At 40.1% G+C, this 17,708-nt stretch overlaps 1 protein-coding gene across 1 annotated transcript in view; it reads left to right on the top strand.

The window, feature by feature from the left end:
* LOC128579443 (putative ankyrin repeat domain-containing protein 20A4) overlaps positions 1-17,708 on the top strand; it is a 68,363-nt gene that overhangs the window by 49,787 nt on the left and 868 nt on the right. The window contains exon 12 of the mRNA XM_053581537.1: positions 15,610-15,703. Within this exon, the coding sequence (XP_053437512.1) occupies positions 15,610-15,703 (94 nt within the window). The remainder of the gene's footprint in view (positions 1-15,609; positions 15,704-17,708) is intronic.

The following is a 17,708-nucleotide window of genomic DNA, read 5'->3' as shown; positions in this document are numbered from 1 at the left end:
ACATGTACCCTTATGATATGCACCATAGGTGATGTCCCACTGTTTACCTTCTCTTCACACAGCTTCCCCCTTCCCCTATTCTCCCCCTGTCTTCCCTCTTTCATTCTGGGCTATAGTTGTGATTCATCATTCATATAAAAGTATGGGGGATTATATATTTGTTTCATAACAGTACTGAGTATAGTTTTTCTTCCATTCTTGAGATATGTTACTAAGAACAATATGTTCAAACTCCATAATGTGAACATAAAAGGGTCAAAGTCTCCATATTTTTATGGCTGCACAATATTCCATGGTATACATATACCACAATTTGTTACTTCATTCAGGGGCTATGGGCACTTGCACTTCTTTCATGACTGGGCAATCATGAACTGTGCTGTAATAAACATTCTGGTGCAAATATGTTTGTTGTAAAATGATGATTGGTCATCTGGATTTATTCCTAGCAGAGGCATAGCAGGATCAAATGGTAGGTCTACTTTTAATATCCTAAGTGTTCTCCAAACCTCTTTCTAAAAGGGACATATTAGATTGCATTCCCACCAGCAGTGCAGAAATATTCCCTTCTGTCCACATCCACACCAAAATCTGTAGTTTTGTGATTTTGTGATGTGGGATACTCTTCCTGGAGTTAGATGATGTCTCAAAGTGGTTTTGATTTGTATTTCTCTGATGATTAAAGATGATGAGCGGTTTTTCATGTGTCTGTAGGCCATGCGCCTATTTTCTTCAGAGAAGCTTCTGTTCAATTCTCCTGCCTAAAATGAAATGTGATCAATAGTTCTTACCTTACTAATTAATTTGGGTTTTCTGTTTAATCTAATTATCAAATCATTGTTGGAAACATAACCTGAAAAAATCTTCTCCCATTCTGAGGACCGTGTGCTTGCTTTATTTACTTTGTTCTTTGCTGTGCAGATGTTTTTTCGTTTTATCAGATCCCTGTAATATATTTTTGGTGTTACTTCATTTGCCTGGGGACTGGGGTCCTCCTCATAGCATATTCTTCCAGGCCAATTTTTTCAAGTGTTTTCCCTGTCCCTGCTAATAGTATTTTTATATTTTTTGTCTTAAGTTTAAACTGTTTATCCAATGAGAATCCATTTTTGTTAATGGTGAAAGATGAGGGTCCTGTTTCAGTCTTCTACAAGTCACCAGCCAATTCACCCAGTACCATTTGTTGAATAGGGAATGTTTTCCCTATTTATGTTTTTGATATGCTTATTAAAGATCGAATGATAGTAAGTGTCCGGCTTAAACTCTTGGTTCTCTATTCTGTTCTATACATTTACCTTAGTATTTTTGTGCCACTATCATGCTGTTTTGATAACTATAGATTTATAGTATAGACTGAAGTCTGGTAGGCTGATAGCTACTGCTTTGTCTTTATTTCTGAGTAATGTCTTGGCTATTCAGGGTTGCCTGCATTATAGATGACCATCCCTTCACCCTGAGTCTATATTTATCTCTTAAGGTAAATTGAGATTCTTATATGCAGCAGATATATGACTTAAATTTGTATATCCAGTCAGCAAAACTGTGCCTCTTTAGAGGATAATTTTAGCCATTCACATTAATTGAGAATATTGATAAACCTGGTAGTATTTTGGGTATCAATTTTTTTTAAAGTCCAGTAGGCATTTTTAATCCTTTTGCAACAGTGGAAGTTGGATTTTGATCAAAAGTTTCTGAGTGAGTTGACTTTGCAGGTACAGGATTGTGCTGGTCACTATAGAGGATAGGATTGAGAATATCCTGGAGAGGTGGTTTCTTTATGGAAAATTTCTTCAACATGTGAATGTCGTTAAAGTATTTAACTTCTCCATCATAAATGAACCTCAGTTTAGCTGGATACAGGATCCTGGGTTGACAGTTATTTTGTGTTAGGAGGTTAAAGGTTGATGACCATCCTCTTCTAGCTTGAAAAGTTTCAATAGAGAGATCTGAAGTCATTCCAATATTTTCCCCCTTGTAGGTTATGGCTGTCTTACATCTGGCTGCTTGCAGAATTTTATCCTTCATATTAATTTTGGCAAAGTTAATTATTATGTGTCTGGGTGATGCTATATTTGGGTTGAGTCATACTGGGGTTCTGAAACTGTCTTCTTTCTTCATTTCAGAATCTCTTGCCATGTTTGGTAAGTTCTCCTCGATTATCTCTTGCAGTAGAGCATCTCAAGGCTTTCAAAGCAACCTCATCCCCTTCAGGAATTCCTATAAGGCAAATGTTAGTTTGCTTTGAAGTGTCCCAGACCTCTCTGAGAGAATGATCCATTTTTGCTCTCCCTTTCTCTTCCACGTTGAGCATTTGGAAGCATTCAAAAGCTTTGTCTTCATTGTCAAAAATCCTTTCTTCTGCCTGCTCCATTCTGTTACTGAGGGATTCTACTGTATTTCTCAGATCTTTGAGGGCTTCAAATTCTTGCCTCTATGTGTCAAAACTTTGTTGATTTGTCTTTTAATTAATTGAATTCTTGAGACAACTCAATTCTCACAGAATTTGCATTTTGTCCTGGCTTTATAGCTGTATGGGCCAGGCACTATTTGAGTTCACAGAAACTATGGCTCAGTCCCACCCTGTGTTGTTGCTGCTGCACCTATTCTCATGTAGCTGGCATCTCTGACTACACTGCACTCTATGCTGGGGCGGGTTCACTTAGAGTTCAGAAACTCTCAGTTTCGGCCCTTCCATGGGCTGATGCTGTTGCCCTGCCTGCTTTTGTCCCAGCTAAGCTCCCCTGGGGGACACTTGCATCTTGGGCTCACAAATGTAGCATTTCTGACTCAGCTCTGCCCTAGGAGTGTGCCATCTCTGCATGCACATGGATTCTATTCTCTGTTCCTGCCATGACACTCCAAGGCAGGTATCACCTCAGGCATATCCTTTGCTCAGGGGGCCTTTGTGTCCATCCCACATCTGTTTCGCCCATAGCCGCCACCAGAGCAGAGGCCCAGCTGCCTCTGCTTGCTAAGAGAGGTGGAAAATGTTTCTCCAAAACATCACCAGGGGCATGAGCCCTATTGATCCCACCACTGCCGCTGCTGGGCTGCCTTGTGGAATGCCATCTCTCTCTCTCCTGTATGGCTCCCATGATCCACAGTCCCCAGTTTCCACCCATGCCTCCATTTCAGCACAGACTTGTAACAGCCCACACCCTGTCCACACCTCTCGAGAAAATGCCCAAGATTATGGACTCCATGGGGGACAGGCTTCCAGACCACGGCATGAGAGTGGAGGGGAGTGCTGGAAGTTCAGAATTGCAGGTAGAGTCTATGTTCAGTTTAATGCCTGGAGGGAGAGTGCCATGGCACACTAATGGGTCCTCTCTTGGGAAGGAGTTCTGGTTTATAGAGTGTCTCTCCCATGGGATAAAATAGGAAGAGCTATGAACTCTGCTTGCTTGCTTGTAGAAGGGATGCTTTGATATGTGCTCTTTAGTCTTCACCCTTGGCTCAGCTCTAAACCATCAGCTTACTTGCTAAACTTCTGTCCTTTAACTCTCCTTCTGGATGGGTGCCTCTGTGGAAATCTGGTTCCAATCAGCCATCTTGCCTCCTCCCCCACAGTGGATATTTTCAATCATTTCACCATTGTGGATATTAGGTTTCATTCATTTTCTGGGCGAATTTACTTTAGTGGTAGACCATTAAGCTGATCATAATGGAGGATGAGTCTGAGAATTTCCTGGATAGCTGGCTTAGTTATGGCAAATTTCTTCCACATGTGTATGCAGGTGAGGTATTTGATTCCTCCATCACAAATGAAACTCAGTTTAGCTGGATACAGGATCCTGGGCTGAAAGTTCTTTTCTTTTCAGAGATTGAAGGTGAATGACCATCCTCTTGTGGCTTGAAAATTTTCAACAGAGATATCTACAGTCATGCTAATATTCTTCCCCTTGTAGGTTATACTTTTGTTATGTCTGGCTGCTTGCAGAATTCTCTCCTTCATTTTTACTTGGGTATAGTTAATTACAACGTGTCCAGAAGATGCTTTATTTGGATTGAATTGTGCTGGTGTTCTGACACTATCTACTATCTGAATTTCTGTATCTTTTGTCATGCTTGGCAAATTATCCTCCGTTATATCTTGGAGTAGAGGATATAATTTGAAATTATCCCCTTCACCTTCAGGAATTCCCATTAGGTGAATGTTTGGTCTTCTGAAGTGGTCCCACAACCCTCTCACCAAGTAATCCATTTTTGCTCTCTACTTCTCTGCCTCTTTGAGTGTTTTAGAGCCTTCAAAAGCTTTCTATTCAACTTTGGAGATCCTTCCTTCTGCCTGCTTCACTGTATTACTGAGGGATTCTACTGTATTTCTGAGTTCATTGAGGTCTTCATTTTTTTTTCCTCCTTATGTCTAAATCATTGCATATTTTGTCTTTGAATTCATTGATTTCTTGAGACAACTTTTGAACTACTCCTTGTATTTTTAATTCCAACTTTCGTTCCATTCTATTAATCTTATTTGCCATCCATATTGTGAATTCCTTTTCTGACATTTCAACCATTTGTTTATGAATGGCATATTCTATTGTGTCTTTTTTGTCATTCCATGGGGTTGTTAATCTACCCTGAGTATTCATATTACCAGAGTATTTCCACTGGTTCTGCCCAATGATTTTTTTTTTTTTTTGCAGTTTTTGGCCATGGCCAGTTTTGAACCTGCCACCTTCAGTACGTGGAGCCAGCATATACTGCATATACTTGTCCTTGAGCCACAGGCGCCACACCAGCCAATGGTTATTTTTTACATTTTGCCTGGAGATGCTGCTAAAGTGAAAATGGTTTGAGGGATCCCTGAGTTGTAGTTCACCATCCTTTTATGAAAAAGTTGGAACTAGTGACTGTGGCTTTTTTCCCTACAGCTTTACAGAGGTCTCTTTCCATCGTGCATCCTGAGAGTCTGGGGACATGGTAGGTGTGATGGGGCTATGTGGCTCTGTTTTGTATTCAGCCAGCCTTTATCCAGTCCTAGGGAATCAGTGGCTTTGGTCTGAAATCTTAGCTGGGGAGAGATAAAAGCAACTAAGACACCCCACCTCCAAGCAGCAACAACTTGAAGAGGAGCATCAGTCTCTCCCATTTCAACCCTACCAGGGTTCAACCTTGGAGCATCCCCAGGTAGACAGCCCAGGTCAGGAGTTCTAAACTAATTGTCCTGGGCAGCACAATCACTGTTCATGTGGGAGAGTTGAAAATGTCTCCAACAAGCAGACAGCAGGGGTTGACTAGCAGTTCAAATATGACTTGTTCTGGTACTCCATGGAGTCAGAAAGGCCTACCCAGCAAATGAGTTAGTGCAGGGAGGTTGGAACTCCTTCCCCACTTTCACATCTGCCATGAGCAGTCAGTGTTAATCCTGAGGATCTCTTGCTGAGTTCCCTCCAATGAGCAAATGTGCCAGGGATCTGTGCCTGCCAAAGTCAAAGGGGAGTCAATGATTTCTTAACCAGGCCGTTGCATTCTGCCACCAGCACACAAAGGGAGCTGAATCCTGACACCCTTTGGTGCTCATTGGAAACTGGGTCATGTTTTCCCTGAGTCTGCTCCAAGGTGGGGGTTGACTCGGTGTGTGATTTACTCCCTCAGAGAATGCAGCTCTCACCCAGCCACACTCCTCCTCTGGTACCACTGTGGGGCGAGGTTGGGCTCCCTCTAGTGGTCCATAGAAGTGGTGAGATAGCTTCCTAAAATTTTACCATGGAGGGAGCAGGGTACCATCACTGCTGCTGTTCCACCACATAGGTCCCCAAGCCTCTGCCAGCCGCTACTATGTACTTGCTGGCACTGGGCCAGTCCTCTGCCCCTTGTATCTCTCCACTTCTTCTGATGTCACATTTTTAGCGCACCTGCCCCATGGCCCATACAATGCCCAGCCCTAGCAAAGAACCACCAGAAACTCTGAGCTCTGCAGGGGTTAGACTTCCAGACTTCTAGGCCTGGGGAAAAGATGGACTGAGAGTTCAGAATAGCAGGGAAAATACTTGTCCAACTTTTATGCCAGACAAGAAAATGGCCATGCTCACAGCTTTATTGTGTTTGTTCTGATTATTATCGTTCTTTCTTTGTGGGAGCTTTTGCTGAAAGCTGTCTCCGTAGAGAAGTGGCAGGAAATGGGAACCCCAAAACCATTAATGTGAAAATAGATGTCAGAACTATGCTTCAGTCTAGTGAAGCAAAATTTGTAACTTGATAACGGCAAAGAAATGAAGTGTGCCTCATTCAAGCAAAAGGGCACACTGCTTCTGCTGCTATGGGCACTTATGATGAAGGAAAAACAGTACATGCTGAACATGTTTGTGAGGCATTAGATGAGTTCAGCAAATCTAAGAAGTATAAATCATGAAACCTGAATCAGAAAATGTGCATTTCTCCCCACCACCTAGAGACAGATCATCAAAAGCATATGTGTTTATGAAGCAAACAATAGAGCAAATTATGGAAACTAATCAGAATGAGGAAGGCATGTTACCGGTATAACTCTCACCTTCCGAAAAGAAAAAGTTCAAGTTCCAAACGAGGTAGATGGTTCCCTTCCCACTGCTGCTTTTTCCTTTGTCAGTTGTCTGGTCCATTCTGATTTTTCAATTTTGTATGTTTCATTAATCACATTTATTCACCATTTTACTCTTACCTCCTACAATGAACAGAAAACAGTACTGAGGGTCACCATCTTCATCATGATTTTTATGTTCATTAATATAATGTGTAGACAAGAAAATGTACAAGAAAGTGCGCAGAACAACTTAGGAGATTCTAATAAATGTGTTCTCTGTTTTCATCCTTCACTTTTTATTTTATTTTATTTTTTTGTAAATGATTTTATTTTTTTATTTTATTATTTTTTATTATAGTGTGATCATGGGGCACCATACATTTGTTTTATGAACAGTTTGACACATTTTCATTAGACTGGTTAACATAGCCTTCCTGGCATTTTCTTAGTTATTGTGTTAAGACAATTACATTCTACATTTACTAAATTTCACAAGTACCCTTGTGAGATGCACCACAGGTGTAATCCCACCTATCACCCTCCCTCCACCCATCTTCCCCTCTCCTTCCCCTCCCTCTCCCCATTCCCCATATTCTTAGGCTATAACTGAGATATAGCTTTCATATGAAAGCCAAAAATTAGTTTCATAGTAGGGCTGAGTACATTGGATACTTTTTCTTCCATTCTTGAGATACTTTACTAAGAAGAACATGTTCCAGCTCCATCCACGTAAACATGAAAGAGGTAAAGTCTCCATCTTTCTTTAAGGCTGCATAATATTCCATGGTGTACATATACCACAGTTTATTACTCCATTCATGGATCGATGGGCACTTTGGCTTTTTCCATGACTTAGCAATTGGAATTGGGCTGCAATAAACATTCTGGTACAAATATCCTTGTTATAATGTGATTTTTTGTCTTCAGGATATAAACCTTATAAACCTAGTAGAGGAATTATAGGATTGAATAGCAGGTCTATTTTTAGATCTCTAAAGGTTCTCCAAACATCTTTCCTAAAGAAATGTATTAATTTGCATTCCAACCAGCAGTGCAGAAGTGTTGCCTTTTCTCCAAATCTACGCCAACATCTCTGGTCTTTGGATTTTGTGATAGGGGCTAATCTTACTGGAGTTAGATGGTACTGGAGTTAGAAGGTAGTTTTGATTTGCATTTCTCTGATGATTAAAGGTGATGAGCGTTTTTTCATATGTCTGTAGGCCATGCCCCTGTGTTCTTCAGAGAAGTTTCTCTTCAAGTCCTTTGCCCAGCCTACGATGGGATCACTTGTTCTTCTCTTGCTTATATGTTTGAGTTCTCTGTGGATTCTGGTTATTAAACCTTTGTCGGAGACATAACCTGCAAATATCTTCTCCCATTCTGAGGGCTGTTTTCTTGCTTTACTTACTGTGTTCTTGGCTGTGCAGAGCTTTTTAGATTGATCAGGTCCCAGTAGTGTATTTTTGAAGCTGCTTCAATTGCCTGGGGTGTCCTCCTCATAAAGTACTCGCCCAGACAGATTTCTTAAAGAGTTTTCCCTGCACTCTCTTCTAGTATTTTTATCGTCTCATGTCTTAAGTTTAAACCTTTTATCCAGTGAGAGTCTATCTTAGTTAATAGTGAAAAGTGTGGGTCCAGTTTCAGTCTTCTACAGGTTGCCGCCAGTTCACCCAGCACCATTTGTTAAATAGGGAATCTTTTATCCACTGAATGTTTTTAACTGGCGTGTCAAAGACCAGATAATGGTAAGTGGCTGGATTCACCTCTTGGTTCTCTATTCTGTTCCAGACATCTACTTATCTGTTTTTGTGCCAGTACCATGCTGTTTTGATCACTTTCGATAAATACTAAAGTCTGAGGTCTGGTAACGTAATTCCTCCTGCTTTGTTTTTATTTCTGAGTAATGTTTTGGCTATTCGAGGTTTTTTTTGATTCAATATAAAACTAAGTATTATTTTTTCAAGATATTTAAAGTATGACAATGGGGCTTTAATAGGGATTGCATTAAAATTGTATATTGCTTTGGGTAGTATGGACATTTTAACAATGTTAATTCTTCCCAACCATGACCATGGTATGTTTTTCCATTTGTTAATGTTTTCAGCTGTTTCTTTTCTTAGAGTTTCATAGTTCTCTTATAGAGATCTTTCTCGTCTTTTGTTAGATATACTCCCTAGTATTTCATGTTCTTTGGCACTACTGTGAATGGAATAGAGTCCTTAACTGTTTTTTCAGCTTGACTGTTGTTGGTATGTATAAAGGCTAATGATTTATGAGTGTTGATTTTGTAACCTGAGATGCTGCTGTATTCCTCGATCACTCCTGAGAGTTTTGTAGTAGAATCCCTGGTGTTTTTCATATATACAATCATATCGTCTGTGAAAAGCATAAGTTTGATCTCTTCTGACCCTATATGGATACCCTTGATCACCTTTTCTTCTGTAATTTTGATGGCTAAAACTTCCATCACAATGTTAAAGAGCAGTGGAGACAATGGGCAGCCTTGTCTAGTTCCTGATCTGAGTGGAAATGATTTCAGTTTAACTCCATTCAATATGATATTGGCTGTGGGTTTGCTGTATATGGCCCCTATCAATTTAAGAAATGTCCTTTCTATACCAGTTTTTTTAAGTGTTCTGATGATGAAACGATGCTGAATGTTGTCAAAAGCTTTTTTCAGCATCAATTAAGAGAATCATGTGGTCTTTGTTTTTTATTTTGTTCATGCAATGAATTATATTTATAGATCTATGCATGTTAAACCAGCCTTGAGACCCTGGGATAAAACCGACTTGGTCATGATGTATAATTTGTTTGATATGTTGCCGGATTCTCTTTGTTAGGATCTTGTTGAATATTTTTGCATCTATATTCATTAGTGATATTGGTGAATAATTTTCTTTTCTTGTTAGGTCTTTTCCTGGTTTGGGGATCAGGGTGATGTTTGCTTCATAGAACTTGTTGGGTAGTCTTCCTTCTTTTTCTACGTTTTGGAACAGGTTGAGTAACATAGGTACTAGTTCCTCTTCAAAGTTTTGGTAGAATTTTGACGTGAAGCCATCTGGTCCCAGGCTTTTCTTTTTAGGGAGATCTCGTATGGTTGATGCTATTTCAGAACTTGATATTGGCATGTTCAACAGTTCCACTTGATTCTGGCTAAGTCTTGGAAGGTGAAGTGCTTCCAAGTATTGGTTAATTTCCTTCAGATTTTCATATTTCTGAGAATAAAGTTTCTTGTAATATTCATTAAAGTCTTTTGAATTTCCAAGGAGTCTGTTGTTATTTCGTGTTTGTTGTTTCTGATTGATGAAATTAGAGATTTTACTCTTTTTTTGCTGGTGAGGTTAGCCAAATGTTTATCTATTTTATCGACATTTTCAAAAAACAACTTTTTGGTTTATTGATCTGTAATATCATTCTTTTGTTTTTAATTTCATTTAATTCTGCTCTAATTTTGGTTATTTCTTTTCTTCTACTGGGTTTGGGGTTGGAATGTTCTTCCTTTTCCAGTTGCTTGAGATGTCCCATTATGCTGTTATCTTCCTCTCTTTCTGTTCTCTTTAGGAAGGCTTGCAGTGCTACAAATTTCCGCCTTAGGACTGCCTTTGTGGTATCCCAGAGGTTCTTACAGTTTGTGTCTTCATTGTTGTTTTGTTCCAAAAATTTGGTAGTTTCCTTCTTAATCTCATCTCTGACCCAAGTATCATTCAGAATAAGGTTATTTAACTTCCATTTTTGTATATGTGTTTGCAGATTCCTGTTGTTACTGAGTTCAACTTTTATTCCATGGTGGTCCGATAATGATGCAAGGAATAAGTTCTATTCCTTTAAATTTACTTAGCTTGGACTTGTGACCTAAGCTATGATTGATTTTGGAGTATGTTCCATTGGCTAATGAAAAGTATGTGTATTCAGTTTTGTTGTAATGAAATGTTCTCTAGATGTCTGCTAAATCCAAATGTTGGGTGGTTGGGTTTAAATCTAAAATTTCTTTGCTCAGCTTCTTAATGGCAGATCTATTCAGCACTGCCAAAGGAGTGTTGGAATCTCCGACTATTATGGAGCTGGAAGAAATCAAGTTGCTCGTGTCTTTTAGAGTTTCTCTTATAAATTGAGGAGCATTCTGGTTGTGTGCATAAATATTCATAATTGGAATCTCATCATATTGAGCATTACCCTTAACAAATACGTAGTGACCATTTTTATCTTTCTTTACTTTTGTTGGTTTAAAGCCTATTGTGTCAGCAAATAGAATTGCAACACCTGCTTTTTTCTCATTACCTTTTGCCTGAAATATGGACGACCATCCTTACACCCTGACTCTATATTTATCTTTTAAGGTAAGACTTATACGCAGCAAATATCTGGCCTGAGTTTTTGTATACTGTCAGCTATCCTGTGCCTCTTTACCTGACAGTTTAAGTCATTCACATTAATGGAGAATATTGATATGTCTGGTAAAATTTTGGGTATCAAGTTTTTTGAAAGTCCAGTGGACAATTTTAGTCCTTTCTCCACTGTGGAAGTTGGAGTTTGATCAAAGTTTCTGAGTAAGTTCTTTTTTTGGTAGAGGATTGGGGTGTCACTATGGAAGATAGTTCTGAGAATATCCTGGAGTACTGGTTTGTTTATGGCAAATTTCTTCAACATATGAATGCCATTAAAGTATTTAATTTCTCCGTCATAAATGAAACTCAGTTTATATGGATACAGGATCCAGGGTTGAAAGTTATTTTGCTTTAGGAAATTAAAGGTCGAGGACAACCCTCTTCTGGCTTTAAAAGTTTCAGCAGAGACATCTTCAGTCATTCTAATATTCTTCCCTTTGTAGGTAATAGATTTCTTGCGTCTAGCTGCTTTCATTATTTTTGCCTTCATATTGACACTAGTGAAGTTAATTATGATATGCCTGGGGGATATCTTGTTTGGATTGAGTTGTGCTGGGGTTCTGAAACTGTCTGCTATCTGGATTTCAGAATATCTTGACATATCTTGAAAATTCTCTTTCATAATTTCATGGAGAAGGGCCTCTGTGAGTTGCAAGACCACTTCATCACTTTCAGTGATCCCAATGAGGTGTATTTTAGCCTTCTTCGAATTATCCCAGAGCTCTCTGAGAGAATGATACATTTTTGCTCTCCATTTCTCTTCTTCTTTGAGAGTTTGGGAGTGTTCAAACACCTTGTCTTCAATGTCAGAAATCCTTTCTTCTGCCTGCTCCACTCTGTTACTGAGGGATTCTACTGTATTTTTCAGATCTTTGAGGGCTGCAAATTCTTGCTTCAGTGCATTGAAATCTTTGGTGGTTTTGTCTTTAAATTCATTAAATTCTTGAGACAATGTTTGAATTTCTCCTCGAGTTTCTAATTCTGACTTTTGAATTGCTCTTTGGATTTCTAATTCCAGATTTTCCTCCATTCAGTTCATCTTGCTTGCAATCCAAATTCTGAATTTGATTTCTGACATCTCGGCCAGCTGTTTATCAATGGGATCTTCAGCTACATCTGCCATATCTGTCCTTTGGGAGTCGTTGATCTATTCTGGTTATTCATGTTACCAGAATTTTTCCGCCAATTGTGCCCCACGATTACTTTACACCATTTGATTTTTCCTCTGGAGCCTTGTCGAGGACCCGTGCAGTGCTATAGCCTGAGATGTTGGGGATCTATTTGATGTGGTGGGGTTAAGTGGTTCTGTCTTGTTTTCAGCTGGTCTCTATTCACCCCTAGTGAAACAGTTACTCTGGGTTTAAGTATCAGCTGTGGAGTATTACCAGCAATTAAGTCACCCCGCCCCCCACAGGCAAGAATTGGAAAAGAAAATCAAACTTTCTTACAACCACACACCCAGGGAACCATTTGAATAGTCCTCAGGCAATTGGCTCAGTTCAAAAGGTCCAAATCAATTGTGTCAGTCAGCACCTGCACCAGGTGGGAGAGTTTAAAAGGTCTCTGGCAACTGGAATGCAGGGGTCTGGTGACAACTCAAATATGACTTTCTCTGGTGCTCCGTGAAGTCCGGAGGACCCACCCAGCAAACAGGTTAGTCTGGGAAGTTTGATAGCTTCTTCCCCATCTTGAAGTTCTGTCACACCCAGTCACTGCTAGCCCCGCAGGGCTGTGACCCAGTCAGTTGTCTCCAGTGAGCAGATACTCCAGAGGTTTGCACCTGCCTAAATCACAAGGAAGTCTGTGTCTGCTCAGCCAGGCCACTGCTCTCTGCCTCTATCCATCAGGGGGTGGTGAGACCTGTCAACCTTGGGCACTTGGTGGAGGCTGGGGGGTGTTCACTTTGTTCCAGCTATGCCCTAGATTAATGTTACTGGCCTAACAGAACAACCTTGTTGGAGTTTGTTTCTGTCACAGCTAAATTCCTCTGCAGAAGAGGGGCTGATTTGAATTCCCAGAACCTGTGCCTCAGGTCCTGTCTGTACTCCTGCAGGTTTTTATTCGCAGCACGATCCGCTGTCAGCTCTAGCCTCCTGTCCTCCTTTGTCTACAGGCTGATGATCCCCTGAGGGCCGGGTGCGTCTTATGCTCAGTAGAGTAGTCCTCTTGGTCAGCCCGCTCTGGTAGTTTCCTTGTTCTGCATGTGCTGTTTCTAGTCCTTGTGTTCCACCCAGGCCAGTACCGCCTCAGGCAAACCCTTTACTCATGGGGCCTGTGTTTCAGTCCCAAATATGTTCTGTGGTGGTTGCCATCTGAGAAGATGCCTGGCCTCCTTTGGTTGCCCAGGGAGACAGGGGGAGTTGCCTTGTTGTCGCTAAAGACAGCTGCTGCTCTGTGCCTTGGGGCACTGCTGCTCTGGCGTGATTCCCTCTCAGCTGACCATCATCTCCTCACTCCCATGCCACAGAATTAGCTCTGTCCAGCTGCAGTCCAGGTCCTGTCCACACCCCTCGAGAAATCACACAAGACTCTGGACTCCTGGGGGACAGGCCTCCAGACCTCAGAGTGAGAGTGGAGGGAAGTGCTGGGAGCTCAGAATTGCAGGTCGTAACACAAAACTCATTGAGACCAAATGATCACATAAACAGATACAAAGGCTACCAGCCACACGAGCCCGTAGATGCACAGACAGAGACACATAGACATACAGACAACACCCACGACAACAGCAACCAAAAACAACTACAATAAAAAAGTGATAAATGTAAAATAATTGAAAAAAAAGAAAAAAAGTGGTGTTCATAAAAAAGTTAAAAAATAAGAAAGGAGAAATTAAAATTAGAAAAAAATGGAAATAAAAATATGTCTATAAAAATAATAAAAAATTAATAATAGCACCTCCAAGAAAATGGTGAGGAAAAAAACAGAACAAAAAAAAAGAGAAAAAGAAAAAAAGGCACCAATCACACAAATATTATTCTTGTACATATGTAGAAATATACATCTGTATGTATGATGTAGGGATCAATTTTCGTAGGAATATATTTATAATGCAATATACTTTCTGGACACCAGGAGGCGCTGTGAGTGGTTTCCAGGCTTATACCTGATTCACAGTTTATACTGTTACCATGTAAGCACCCTACCTGGTCAATCGCCATTTTGGAGTTTTGGTAAAAGTTTGTCACCTAAGTATTGTGCAACCTCAGCTGCTCTGTTCCAGATGGCACTCCTATCCGACCTCCCAACTCAGTGCAGCAGTCCACGCTTCACAAATCTTTCCACTCTGCTCCCACGTTCTTCTGCAAACTGGCGACTACAGTCGGCTGTGGGTGAGGGTGTTGGCTGCTGGTGGCTCCCGTGGCTGCTGACAGGTCCCGTGGCTGGAGCGCTCGGGGACCTTATTCTCAGTTTTGTGGTTCAGAGTCTCCCTTTTGAATTGGAACTTTTGAGTCCAGCCATCTGCCAGTTTGCCATGCAGCCTGAACTGCCAGCCCCCTCCAACATTCCCCACCAGGGATGCTCTGGTCTATTTAATCACTCCTGTTGTTCTGGGGGAAGGCGTCTGCCATTTTGGATAGTTCAAAATGTCTGTTTCCCGGGCGGTATCCCTTCCCTTCAATTTTCCATTGGGTTGCCGAGCTCTCTGTGGTTTTGAGTGGCTCTCCTTTCGGGTGCCATCCTTAGCTCAGGAGTACATTTTCGTAAGTTGTGTTTTGCCAGTAATTGCAAGCTGCTGTCCCCCATAAGGGAGGGGCCTGCCAGTCAGCATGGCCAACCAGGGAAAAATCTCTACAACAGTCTGTGGTTTTAAATTACGCCTCATATACAGCAATCTGCCAATTCGCTGAGTGTCTCCAGTTGTCCGTCCACACCAATAATCCACGCATGGGAAAGGTCCAGACCACTCTTCCTCTCACCTGATGACTTGGGAGATGTCGGCTACACGTCCGTCCCGTCTGCCATCATGCTCCGCCTCCATCCTTCCTTCTTTATTAAGGCTTGCCATACTTTCTTGAAGTTGTTTCCTAATTGGGAAGGAGTTGCACAGTGTATGTACTGTTTACTTTTACTTAAACATAAAAATAAGGCAAGTTGTTCTTATCAGAGGATATCTTTTTCTTCAACAATTTTTCCTATCAGTAAATATTTTATCACAAAACATTTTGATGTCTTCAGGGCCTTGTTTAGCTAAATGAAGCAGCATTGACATTTTTGAGCTCATACTCGACATGATGTACTCCCAAGTTGCCCATTATGCCAGTATCTAGTGTTACCACTGACATATTTCTAAAGTGAGAAATATTTTAAGGATGTAATGCCAGAAGTATGATATCCCATGTATTATATTTTTCACAATGTTGATCTGTGTTTGGTGGAGAATGCAAAGTAATGTTATGGAAGGTGAAGTAAGTTCCTTGTTGCTATATAACATGAGTTAATGTTTTGTCTTTGAATATGTTTCCTTTGGCTGCCTATCCTCAATTTACAGAATCAATAGCCATACACAAGTGGAAGATAAGGTTCATCTTGACAGCATATGTATAGCTGAAATGCTTTGGTTTTCAAGACATTCTTCTTTCTTTAAAGGTTAAAAAACTTTGATCTTAGAGTAGATAATTCAAATATTTTTGACAAAAATGATTAGGAAATGTTGATACCACTTATTTTAATTATAAAGTACTTTAAACTCAATGTTGATGTTAATTTTAACAGAATTTATCAGAGAATCTTACCAAGGAGGATCTTAGTGGTTCTTCTTGGACTGGCAATTCAAATGGATATAAGACAGTACCCAAACAAGTAAAGGGTAAGCACTACAACTTACGGGAAATGTCATGTGAAATAATGTTTATTGAAGAACATGAGCACCAAAAACCATCTTGGCTTTTAGATATGTATGGTAGAAAAAAGAAAAGATGAAGCAAAACAGTGATAAATTGTATGTCTTCTCAGGTGTCAGCAACAGATGATGAAATTGAGAGTATCACTTAAGGAACTGAATCTTTAGTCCCATCTCAGTATAGTGCGAGAGCTGAGCAAAGGCAAGAAATCAGGAAGAGGACAGCTTTACAAAAGGGGATGAAGAAGTGGGAAAGCAGACAGTACAGAGTACATGGAGAGAAAAGGAGCAGATGGATGTAATGTCAGGGTGGTCCAATAAAATACTTCTTAAGTAAAAGGTAGATTAAAGTGTTAGGTGGGAAGAATGTAGTAAAATGAGCTTCCAGTGCCAAAATGAGTGAGACAAGTAGCACCAACATCCATGTTCTCCCTGTGTTTCTCACTGTTTGGAAGCCATTAAGGGCTGAGGCCCTTGTTCATGCAGAGCTGTTTGATGGAGTGTGGAGCTGTTATGTGTATGCAATTTCATGTCATATAAAGTGATGTTTCTTCATAGCATATGGTTCAATTTTATGAAAGTGGATAGAAGACAATGGGCTTCTTCGTGGAGAGGTCAGGAAAGCTGTAGCCCAGTAACATTCCATTAGAAACATGGTGATTTTAAATGCCATTTCAGTGTGGAATATGTGACTGGGAGCACCTGGAGGCTGTATTCCAAGGGCTATTTTTAGGTAAAGAAATGTGGACTGATACTCTTTAAAGACCAGATATTCTCAAACATTAAGTAATCAATGGGGACCATGTTAAAGATGCACATTGTGATTGAGCAGGTTTGTGATTCTACAGTCGTAATGCATTCTCATTTGTTTCCAGTACTGTTGGTCCTCAGAACGCCCTGAATAACTAGGGCATAGAGTTCTCCGTAGAGAAATGTGTAGGAGGCGCCATTGAAGAGCACTTCCAACCTAGAATCAAGGGAAAGCATTATTTTGTTCTTATTTCTGAGCATTTTTCTAGCTGGAGGATAACACTGAATGATAGAGAAATTGAAACACTAGATATATGATGTTTTGCTAAATAAAGAGGAAAGAGGTGGTGGAAATAATCTATCAAAAGAATGCAGGTGGCAGATTGCAAGATTTTTTTTTTTTTTTTTTTGGCAAACGAAGAGGGCTTGTGAGTGGTCATAGAGGCAAGGCAGAAAGAAGGTAGCGAGGTAATTTCTCAGTTACTGAAGAGCAAACATGAGAGAACTCAGTTCAGGTGGCTTCAGGAAATTTGCACACACAGAGAAGATTGGGTTACTGCAGCTCCAGAGATTACTGGAAGGAGGAGGAAGTGCTGGATTGGGGCAGAACACAGGGAGGCATTTCTTTTCTCCAGAAGGATCAGGCATCTGAGATATATGTTGCATTGACACTATTTAATCAGATCAGGTTACTTTGAACAAATATGGCTGGCTTTTTTTGCAAATGTTATTTTTTTTTTCTATAAAGTAGTTGTTTCCTAATTCCCTTAATGTGAGATCTTCAAGAACACTAATTTTAGAAACAGTACACTTAGCATTTGATGCAATCTGTATAAAAGTAACGTATGCAAGCAAAACATGTATCCCCAAATATTCTGAAAATTTAAAAAAAACCTAAAAGCTTATTTTTGCCTCTTATGAAATTTAATGTCATATTCAATGAATATTCTAGTGATTTTTGAATATAAAAATTCATTAACATCTAGTAATTCTTTTTAAAAAACATTTTAACCTTTTTTTTTTTGTAGTTTGTAGGGCCAGGGCTTGGTTTGAATCTGCCACCTCTGGCATATGGGGCCAGTGCCCTACTCCTTTGAGTCACAGGAGCCACCCAAGATCTAATAATTATATGGCCATTCAATGTTTCCTTTTTGATAAATAGTTCACCATAGATAGCTCAGTATATGTAATTTCTCACATACCTCTTATATGAATTGAGAAA

The sequence above is a fragment of the Nycticebus coucang genome, unplaced genomic scaffold (assembly GCF_027406575.1).
Source record: "Nycticebus coucang isolate mNycCou1 unplaced genomic scaffold, mNycCou1.pri scaffold_54, whole genome shotgun sequence".
NCBI lineage: Eukaryota > Metazoa > Chordata > Mammalia > Primates > Lorisidae > Nycticebus > Nycticebus coucang.
Note: the sequence above shows the minus strand (reverse complement) of the source record. Positions and strands in the feature narration are given on the sequence as shown.